General features: G+C 38.5%; 2 protein-coding genes across 3 annotated transcripts; one reads left to right on the forward strand and one right to left on the reverse strand.

Annotated features, from left to right (window-relative positions):
* Positions 1-168: 168 nt before the first annotated feature.
* On the forward strand, positions 169-3012 carry LOC124414000 (26S proteasome non-ATPase regulatory subunit 12). The gene is made up of 8 exons (XM_046894848.1): positions 169-326; positions 850-1043; positions 1131-1367; positions 1445-1549; positions 1636-1817; positions 1917-2141; positions 2226-2382; positions 2529-3012. The coding sequence occupies exons 2-8, from the start codon at positions 879-881 to the stop codon at positions 2817-2819; spliced, it is 1362 nt and encodes a 453-aa protein (XP_046750804.1). The 5' UTR covers positions 169-326; positions 850-878; the 3' UTR covers positions 2820-3012.
* A 2798-nt stretch (positions 3013-5810) lies between these two features.
* LOC124414007 lies at positions 5811-11201 on the reverse strand. 2 transcript variants are annotated; one of them, XM_046894855.1, is made up of 3 exons: positions 10382-11201; positions 7527-7680; positions 5811-6489 (listed from the first exon to the last, which is right to left on the reverse strand). In XM_046894855.1, the coding sequence occupies exons 1-3, from the start codon at positions 10709-10711 to the stop codon at positions 6416-6418; spliced, it is 558 nt and encodes a 185-aa protein (XP_046750811.1). In that variant the 5' UTR covers positions 10712-11201; the 3' UTR covers positions 5811-6415. The 2 variants fall into 2 exon arrangements, with proteins under 2 accessions (XP_046750811.1, XP_046750810.1); XM_046894854.1 differs by having other exon boundaries at positions 7527-7689; positions 10382-11197.
* Positions 11202-11281: the final 80 nt, after the last annotated feature.

An 11281-nucleotide genomic window follows, 5' to 3' on the forward strand; every position in this document is an offset into this window, starting at 1 on the left:
TAAGGTGTCGAGTTAACTGTCAGCCGAATATTATTTAGCTGAATAGCAAAAAAATTCGTTCAACGATATTGGGTGTAAATAATTTATCATCGAACAGAGAAGTTGGATGAGGAGTTTCTGCGCTTTCTAATCGATCGTGAAAAATTTCAACAACGTTCACTTGACGTCTTGCGTATTATAAGCGTTTCCTTCGAAAGCTGACAAGTCTGTTTTATCAATTTATTGTTATAGGTCGTGATTTTTGTATTTGCTTGCTAGACGCGTATATAAAGTACCATTTGTTCCGTATAAATTGTGCGAAACGTTCATTTCGATTCAAGATTCACGTGAGTATTGATTTACCTCCGTACTCCCGGTTTTGGATTATGCCGAAGATGGAATCACATAACCTGTCACCTTCTGAATTCCAATGATTTTGAAGCTACGCTCGAATTTCTTGCTCGGAGCAAACGGCGTTTAAGGAGTCTATTTCCAACGGTTATTTTATACAACGAGTGTTGCCCATCTACGAAGTATGAACGGCTCTTTCCTCTCTGAGATTCCACTCCGCATAACCTAGATCTGGAAGTTTGCAAAAACTGCAGTGTAATGATCACAAACGTCCTTTTCGCATCTCGCACTGTCTAACATAGCCAGCCATCCAGAAGCTCGAATTGTTTTGAATTCGAGAATAGAGTCCTCTAACTAAATAGTATTTAGCATCGATTAATTATATAAACAAAAGTTACATACATGTTTAATTTAAAAGACCAAGGCACAGCGAAAAACGATACAAACATTCCGTCAAGAAACTGCCATATTTTATAACCCATTTGAATTCTTTTGAATAATGCAGGTCTCTTTTTACAGTTAAGAACATTGACACGCGATAAGAAAATATGGCAGAAACATCGGCGACAGATTCAGGGGTGATAATAAAGATGGAGGTGGACTACAGCAGTAACTGCGACACCAAAATTCCCGAATGTAAGAAAATGGCGCGGGAAGGAAAACTGCACGATGCTTTAGACCAGCTTTTGGCTTTGGAAAAACTGACCAGAACGGTGAGATTCTATGCGCCGAAAAATCCAGAATTTGAGCTGCAAAAACTAATGGATTATGTCATTTTACGCGGCGTCGAATGATTTCAGGGAGCAGACATGGTCTCCACGTCTCGCGTCCTGGTCGCTATTGTAGAAATATGCTTGGAAGCCAAGAACTGGACGGCTCTGAACGAGCACATAGTTCTCTTGTCGAAGAGACGCTCGCAATTGAAGCAAGCCGTAACCAAAATGGTTCAGGAGTGCTGCACCTACGTTGACAAAACACCCGACAAGGAAACCATGATCAAGCTCATCGAAACGCTACGTTCGGTTACCGAGGGAAAGGTGAGTCGTTGCAAAAGTAAAGTTATTTGAGCTTAGAATCGATCTAGCAATCAATCTCCATCCGCAACTATTTTCAGATATACGTCGAAGTTGAAAGAGCACGACTGACGCATCGTTTAGCCCAATTGAAGGAGGAGGACGGCGATGTTACCGGAGCAGCTACAATTATGCAAGAACTACAGGCGAGTAACAAGGAATTCTGGGAAAATCCATCTACCGCAATACACTTTTGCAAAACGTAACCCGAACAATCTGGTATCCGTTTTAGGTAGAGACGTACGGAAGCATGTCGAGGCGAGAAAAGGCTTCCCTGATATTGGAACAGATGCGACTGTGCTTAGCGAAGCAAGATTTCATCCGTACCCAGATCATAGCAAAGAAGATAAATATAAAATTCTTCGACGATGAAAACAACGAAGAAACTCAGGCCCTGAAACTGAAGTACTATGAGTACGTGGAAAATCTACATATGAAGAAATATATTAGTTTGTGTTTTTTTTGTTCGTTTCAGTCTCCAAACGATTCAATTTTCTATCCTATTCATTTCAGCCTGATGATGGAACTCGCCCGTCACGAAGGCTGGCATCTCCAGCTCTGTCGACACAATCGCGCGGTCCTCGAAACCCCCACGGTAAGAGATGACCCAAAAAAACGTCACACCGCCCTCTCTCGCGCCGTGCTCTACCTCGTATTGGCCGCACATGAACCCGAGCAGGCCGATCTCACCCACAGACTCCTAGCGGACAAGCTTTTGGACGAGATACCGACCTACAAGTAACCATTCGCCCTTCTTTCGTTCGCATTTATGGATCCGGTTTCATCGCTACAACCCATCGCCTGATATCATTATTATTCCAGAGAGCTACTCCGACTTTTCGTTAACCCGGAGCTGATCAAATGGTCTGGACTCTGCGAGATATACGAAAGAGACTTAAGAGCCACCGAAGTGTTCTCTACGGGTACCGAAGAGGGTTGTAAACGATGGACGGAGCTCAGAAATCGTGTTGTTGAGCATGTAAGATTACTGGCTTGAGTGACTTGAAAGAAATTTATACGCTACGTCTTATCGACGATTGAAAACTAGTTGAAAAATACCGATTAAATCAAAGTTAGAAACTATGATTAATTGTAAATCGCTAACAGTCGATTCGTATTTTGCAGAATATTCGAATAATGGCTAAATATTATACAAAGATAACGCTGACTCGTATGGCGGAACTGCTAGATCTTCCAGTGGAAGAGACGGAGTCGTGCCTCTGCAATTTGGTTGAAACAGGAGTGATCAATGCGCGTACAGACAGGCCGGCGGGTGTGGTTCGGTTTACCGGTGCTCAGGAACCAGCTGCTCTTCTCGATGCCTGGTCGGCGTCCCTGTCGAAATTGATGGGTCTAGTCAATCACACGACTCACTTGATCCATCAGGAAGAGATGCTCGCCGTGGCTCAATCCTAAGACAGTCGACCTCGTTACCCGAGTTCTTCGTTCATTATTCACAGTTAAATTCAATTCTCTATAAAAGTAAAAAATATTCTTTTTCCCCTCTGACTATCCACTGTGAATTATAAGATACATCTATAATGTATTCATCGTGTACAACTCGTATTATTATAGATTATTTGATAATAAAATTTCATAAAATTCCAAATTGTCTTGCTCGTTATCATAAATTAATATCGAGACTAATTTCACAACTCGTAGGTTTAAAACGAACTTAACAAATAGATATCTACATGGGTTGATTTTCAATTTTTTTCTACTTTATTTTACTGTACAATCTTTGTATTTCACAATATGCGTATCTGTATATCATAGCGCAACGGTATTTCTAATTTTTTTTTATTTTTCTTTATTCCTTTCATTTTGTATACCATAAGCTGAACAAATTTCATATTTAAATCAAGAAAACATAATCCTATAACGGGGAAAAAAAAACAACTTTCTGAATCTTGTGCGCATAACACATTTGCATCTGATTTGTTTGGTAATCCAAGCTCGAGGAATAAAATAATATTTTAGAAGTGAAAAAGTGTTGCGCGATTTAAAATAATCCATTAATGATAAACAGTCGCAGAAATTTAATAATTCGTAAATGTCATTCAGGCTGGTGATTTGAAATAAAGCTGTTTACTATTAACATAAATATGCGTAGAACTGGTCTCAAGGCAAACTCTGATATTATTGGAAGACGTACAAATTGTGTACACATTCGATATAATATTTTCCAAGAATTTCAGAATTAGTCATTAATTAATTGCCTTCTAAAATTTCTATTCTCACTTCGGAGTGTCGATGAGATTTATCTTTTCAAAAATATCATTTCAACTATGTTTTGATTCTCAAAACTTGCGAGAGTGGAAAATTTCGTTCAACTTTAAACGAAACATTAGTGATTTCAATTCGTCCTTGCTAACCGCCTCCTTCACCCATTAATTGAATAAAAAAACTTTCTAACAATAAGTACAACGACGTATCATGCTCTTGTTAATACTGTTTGAGTTCAAATATCTTTTTTCATAAATCTATTTCTATTATATGAACGATGTGTGTCTTTCTTTCTCCCTCACAATTTGCGAGTTGAAATGACGTGAGAAAGAGGAAAACTTCGATTGGAAAGAAATTTAATTAATAACAATATGGAAATGAAAGAAAATACTTCACAGCGTCGACAAAATACGCGAGTAATACATCTTTCTGTACCTTGTTGTTTCCTATTATTTATTTATTTTTTTCTTTTTCTTTTAAGGCAAACCAGCAGTCTTACTGTGAGTGTCGTTTCTCTTTTTAATCCCCTCGTTTTTTTTTTTTTTTTTTTTTCTTTCTTTCATATAAAAAATATTCAATCGTGATTTCTTCACTACGTTATAATAATTATTTATAACATACATTGTATATTGCCTAACTACCTAAATACTATACGAAACTATACATCTATTCGTTAAACTTATGCACTTTTAAAACTATTTGCGTAGCATTTAGCCACCATATGTATAGTTCGCTATTCACTTACGCGCATGTTACTGTAACTATTATATACATGTGTTTACATATAACGTATGTATGCAAGTGTTTTAAACATGTCAAGTAACTATCGATCATTGTTATCATTAGTATCATATTACTTATAAGCAATGCAATTTCTAGCTGATCAATTGTTAGAAGTTGATGCGTTTGTACAAAACTAGAGAAAAAGAAACAACAAAAGATGTTTTGCCCAACGGACTTTTCAGTCAAACGAAAAACGATATCGGTCTCATTAATTTATCTTCTAAACTGAAAACAAAAATTTCAAGTAAATTCTTTTTTCTGGTAAAATTTCATCCATCGAAAAGTATAAAATGATGGATTATCTTATAATAGGAAACAATAAGCAATTAAATGTGAATTTGGCAAGAATAATTCGATTAAAAAACAAGCTTATTAAACTTTACCGGATGCTAGGGAAAAGCAACAATTTCTTTTCTTTTTTTTTTTTTTTTCCGGCAAAAACCGATTTGTTTGATATTGAAAATCCGTCGACTGCTTATTTTTTCACCCTTGTTACACGTCTTTTTCTCTCCCTGCTCACGATCATTAGACATTCTCTTCAACCCGTTTAAATTAAAATTAAGTTTGAAAGGTTTGGAAAACTTCGGCATCGTCAAGGTGTGCATTCGTAAGTAAAATAAGAAAGAAAAAAGAAAAACAAGCAGAAGCTGCCTTTGGACGCCTGAAAGTAATACAAGTTAAGTAAACGACGCTTTAAGCAAATACATACGGCAGCGGCACATATGCTGATCGGGTTAAAAATTGTACGATAACTTGACGAACGTAAAAAAAGAAAATAAAAATGAAAAAAAAAAAACAATTACCAAAGGAAAATAATATTTTCATCCCCCATTTCTAGCGACATAAGTAGCGCAAATAATTTGAAAAGTCTAGAGATATTATACTTCTGTACGGATCACGTGCAGTGACATTACACAAGCATCAGACGTGGGATCATAACAAAAGTATAGGTATACATGCATACCTAATTTAAATTTGTTTACCTATCTTGTAGAAGGCAACAGTTTTGATCGTATTAACTAGTTAAATCGATCGTCGATGGTTATTGTAGTTATTATTATTACCGTTATCATTATCATTAGATCCACAAGAAGGGTATCCTGAGGTGTCTGACGCACGCTTAACGCTATGCTTCCTCTCGTTCTTGTCATTGTTATTTTTATTATTATTGTTATTATTATTACTCCAACGATATTTCAAGCTTCCGAGTTTCCTCAGCTACGCAGACAATACGAAACTTATAAACCTAGTCGATATCGTTATTATCATTATCATAACCATTATAATTATGATTTGAAGATACCATGAGTAACGCGAATGAATTAGCACCGACAATAAGTTTTGGTATATGACAATTTTCATGGATTAACATGAAATGACGCGTATGTTTTTTGTTTCGTTAGATCCGTTCCATCGTAATGATTAAGATTGTGGTTTATAATGACAGGATAGGTAATGGGGATGAAATCAAAGTATGCTTCTAGGCTTGGGCAAGGAAAAGCCAATCAAATTGATTGGGGATAATGTAAAGATGGCGATAAAAGTTCGCGGGAAGAGGGCACGATTCGACAGTCTTAGAAAACATTATTTGGAAGGTATTTTTGTCATTTGGTAAACAGAAGGAAGAAAAAAAACGTCACAAATAAGGGAAACGATCGATTTCTCAGTCCGCCTAACCGACTCTCTTTGGAAGATATGTGAAGAACAAAGTCATCGTCTCACACATATCGTAGAATTAGTAGTTTGCCAGCAGAGAGAATGTGAAATACTCACCACCGGCACCAGCCAGCCAGCAATAAGTGAAGGTCGACAAATTGTCCGCAACAGAGACAACGACAGTCTCCATTCAGTTCCGAGCTGTGTACCAATACAAAAGGTGCTTTCGTACTTTTTTTCTGTTTCTTTTTTTTTTCCCCATGTACCGACTATCCAATCGAAGCAGGAAGCAGCGACACACAATGCAATCCGATATTCACAAAAGAGTGAATCCCGATGTGGATTATTCAGGGCTTGGTTCTTCCCGCCTCGCCCACTGCTACCGAGGTACAGGATGTCGCAACTCCAGGCAGCTTGTCATCTAAAATAGAAAAACCGCAAATTTAAAAACAAAAAAGTCTGGCACTGATACAAATCGCACGTGTATATAGGTAGATATGTTTTACTCTTGCATTTATACCTATGTGGCGATGATATTATTATCATCATATGATATATATATCGTTTCTCTCATCTCCACACGAAATTGGACGTGTAGAGTTGCATTAACCAGTGGCTCATAGGCACATGATCGAGTAAACACTGTAAATTAGCTGTACGGAATAAAAACACGCGAGAAAGCCATGAACCTATTTTTCTCTTCGTTGTTCTACGCGTCAAAACATCAATAATAATAATTTTATTAGTGTAACAACATAGAGAAGAAAAGAAAAGGGAAAAAGAAAAAAAGAAGTGAAATAAGACCGAGTCTCAAATGCAACCTTAGCATCATCGATATGTTTGCTTATCCTTATACTGTTCGTTACAGGTAACAACACTCTTGTACGACGAAGATCAAACACATCTGTCTAGACACTTAGAAGCAGTTGGCCGAGAGGTGTGAAATAGGTTTCATTTCTAACATTGTATTCAAACAAACAAGCCAGTAGGAATGCTGGCGCACTTGTATAATATGATAACAGGGAAACTCCAGATATTTCTTATTTGTTTCGCAATATACGTGATTAACGAAAATAATGCCACCAGGAGACAAGAAAATTATTTCAATTATTTTTGGTAATACACTTGGAAGTAATAATTTTTATCTAATCTGAGAAGGAGGATAATAAAAGACAAAGAAAAAAAAAACAATTATAACAAGACAAAATAAGCCGACCAACGAAGCATCGGTGATGTAAGAGAATTGATAAGAAAAAAAGAATGAGGGTAAGTAAACACGCGAAATTATTCTTGAGGCTGATTTAATACCGTCTGTATGATTGCCCTAAATTTCGGTTGTCGACTCACAAACGCTAGGAATTGAATCAACAATTTTATAGCTTTGTGAATTTGGTAAAAGTTTTCTTTGCCAGATTATATTTAATATGTGTGCAACAAAATAGCTAAGACAGTGTTTACCTTGGACACCTGCTTGCTGAAGAAGGGCAACAGCTTCGGCGTACGAAGGAGGTGGCAGCTCGCTCGGACCTTGTCCCTGGGTGATGACCTCGTACGGGGGTGGACCAGGGGTTCCTGTGCCAGACCCATTTACCGCCTGAGCGCCGGCCAGCTCCTGTAAATGCTGTAAGCATTGCGTTTTTTTTTTTTTTTTCCCTATTGCTTAGGATGTACGATTTTAATGAGATTTCATGGTGATTAGATGCGGCTTGAATTCGATAGAATATGTAAAAGTGAAGTAATAAAATTTCCGACTGTTATCAGAAACTTAACGAGTTCACAATTTACATGGAATTTATCACACAGTAGGACGATAATGCACGGAAAAGAGAAAAAAAACCATCCAAGAGGAAAACTCTGTGACCACTTCTGTTCGTGACTAATTAATTTCCTTAACTTACAACGATTATTCATCATTTTTTAAAATTACTTTGGCCGAGTTAATTTTCAAAGAAATTGTTTTTTACAATGAATATTGCAAGACATTTCAACAATATCCGAAAGTAACGGAAATAAATTTTGAAGAGCAAAAAAAGCAGACAATTTGTCGCCTTTTACTTTTTCCTCTTCTCCTGATTCTCTTTCTCCTCCACCTCTTCGCCCTCCTTCTTCTGCTGCTGCTGCTGCTGCGGCTGCTACTGTTGCTTCTTTTTATATTTAACCGAGACAAATATTTTTCACATGACAACGCCAGAAGGTAAATACACCTAGTTGTTTGGCCAAATTTAGTCAAGTGAACTCAACGGCGACTTTTTCTTACTCTTCTTTTCAGGCAATTTAAAATTAAAAATGACCTAAATTTTGCACATAATCTACTGCTACTGCTGTTCCTGAATCCGATACCTTTTAGCATGGCTGTGCATTTGTTTCTTTGTTAGAAAACAAACGTCACAGGTGACTTCCCACGTACCGGTAACAATAACAACAATTCATTGTGTGACCATGAAATATATTCATGATTTATCGGTCTCTCTTGTTATTCTCGCTTTATCCCTGTCACTGATACTTTTATATTGTATTTTTAAACGTCTCCTAACTTCAACTGACTGTACAATTTGAATATACAAATGCAACTAATTGTTTATATGTGACCCACTATCGCGATCTGGTATATGTACGTCGCTAGTTGAAATATGTCTCGGAATCTTCGGCGAGAATGAAAGTAATGTTAGAAAATAAAATTTAAAATTGTCATCTTGAAAAATTTGTACTCTTTGAATATGTAATAAAGGAAAAGTTCTATTGATAGCAGCGAGTCTTTTGATTTGCATTGAATTTGACCCCTCAAAGACTCGAGGAATTTCGATTGGTCGAAAGAGTCGTTCAGATATTTCATTCCTTGAGTAGCGATGATTAAACTAGTTATAGATTGAAGGAATTGCACACAGCAGGAGGGCGAGGAGTGAATTCTGACGAAGCGATCTTCCGTTCTAATAGGGTACAATTGATGACGTAATATTAGTTATTGATAGCTATTGCCGTTGATAAGAGAAATTGAACAGAGCTGAATACCAGCCGGCGTTGTTCCTGTTTATCGGGGACTTGGAGAAAAGTTTTTCATCAGAGACAGAGGGAACTAGGAAAAGTAGCGATTCTTCAACTTCTTCGAACAATCGAGGCAAACACATCGGCGACAACGTCTCAGTGCATTATCTGTACCAATTGACTGGACTAAATTCCAAGCTCCAAATTACATATCGCATTGTTAGTCACCTAACACGGAGAAGAGATACGGTAACAAGCATGCAACAGCACGACAGGTGCTTATGTAAACAAGTCGAGAAACAAGTGCTACACATGAAGTATGAGCTCAAAGGTTTTGAAGATCGTGGCTGCCGAAGATGCGGCGTGCAGTGTGTAACTGATATCTGAAAATACCGTAATATGCGCATATAATTTGCTCATAGCTTGGAGCCGTAAATCAACTACGACGTTGTGTCATCGTAACGAAACATTGGGGAAAAGATGGCTATTCTCTTAATTTTACAATGATTTTGAAGGAATTGAGATTTCAGATTATAAGTGTGTTTTGTTTTATTACGGTTTACTGAATTTCAGATAATTCCAAAATAGAGAAATAATGACTTTTCCTCGGCATGAATTGTCACAATGATAACGTTACTTATTTCAATATGATAAAATTTTACGACTCTTACATTAGACCTCTGTTTCAGCTGTCTCGACCGTGGAACTTTCGTCTCAATTTCGTATAATTTTTTTTCTTGTTTTATTGCAATTCGAAAGGAGAAATCGCGATTAAAGCACGCGACACGTTACACGCACACACGCGCACACACACGCGCACACACACACGCACGCGCGCGTCCCGATTACGACGGTTGGTTATCTGGACCAAGATTAGAAATCACGAAGATAAATATTAGGATGAAGTTAGCAACGTTGCGGTAATGATGCATGTTTAGGAAAAAAAACCGTTGCATACTTCGCACCTTCGGAATCACTCATTGTCTGAAGTTGAGTAAAAATGGTAACAAAACAAAAGATAATCGTGTTTTGAAAAACCAAATCGTTGAAACACAACAAGCTTATCTGAAGTTAGTAACGTTATCACAGTGATTCGTGTTTTGGATAAGTCGTTATTTCCTACTTGTAGTAATCTCCGAGATGCAGTAAATTGTAAATATGGCAAATGAAATTGATATTTTGAAAACTTGGCCACTCCAAACAGTAGTTTTCTCTTCCCCGTAATGTTTCGTTGCGCTAACGTCACTAACTTCAGCCTCATGGATGGTAATTATGCACCGCGATTGGATCACAGTGTTGAAAATGAAAATACGTCGAATTGTTATACTCACTCGGAATAGTTGCCGCTGATGATATATCATCTGTATGACGGATTTTCGTCTGAGGTATAGCATGCATTTAACGGCAACCATAAGGCCGGAGCATATGAATATCGGTCCTACGAGCCACATGTGTCCTAGCTGTGAGAATATGTAGCCGTTCGCGACGTCGCCGAGGGCAAGAATCGTTATCGCCGTGCCGACGGCGAAGAGGACGACGCTGAGGGCGAGGTAGCTGTAGCTGGTGCAGTCGCAACGACCGAACGTAGTCGGCTCCTCGTATCTCTCCTCGATCTGGCGAAGCCTGTTCGAAAGGAACGGGCTCTCGTATACCGTGGCCATATTTTACCCTGAGCCATACGAGGTGAGGCCGAGGTACTCGCACCGCTGATATTCGCCGATATCACAGCGCACAGTCTTCACGGCTCTTCGAACTTTGCCACAGACACACTTTTCCCTGTTCTTCAGCTTACCGAGCGCTGATTTCTCAGCTACGACTATCAATTCTCGGGCTTCACCGAATCTCCCTCCTCGCCGCTGGACGGCCGATTTACGACTCACGATTCTGACGATCTCATTCCCGCAGTTGATAATCTCGTTTTACGATTAAGGAATGGAAATTATCAACGATCACTTGCCACCGACGAGGAACGGCAGTTCCGATTCTCTAGCCGCTTTTCGACATACTCTCGTCGCCTTCTTTTGTCTTCGCTCTCGGAACGGCGGATCAGCAGATGATGCCTGCGTTGTCCGCCACAATCCCAGGCTACAATTGTCAAAAATAAATACACTCGCGCACACCCACACACACACACGCGCGCGCCATAAGATTACAACTGATTTTGTCGAGTTTTCGATATTCCTCCGTTGACGGCGCCGCCGATCAGCTGAACGGTGCTGCCGCTTTTTATA

Source organism: Diprion similis, chromosome 13 (genome assembly GCF_021155765.1).
Source record: "Diprion similis isolate iyDipSimi1 chromosome 13, iyDipSimi1.1, whole genome shotgun sequence".
Lineage (NCBI taxonomy): Eukaryota > Metazoa > Arthropoda > Insecta > Hymenoptera > Diprionidae > Diprion > Diprion similis.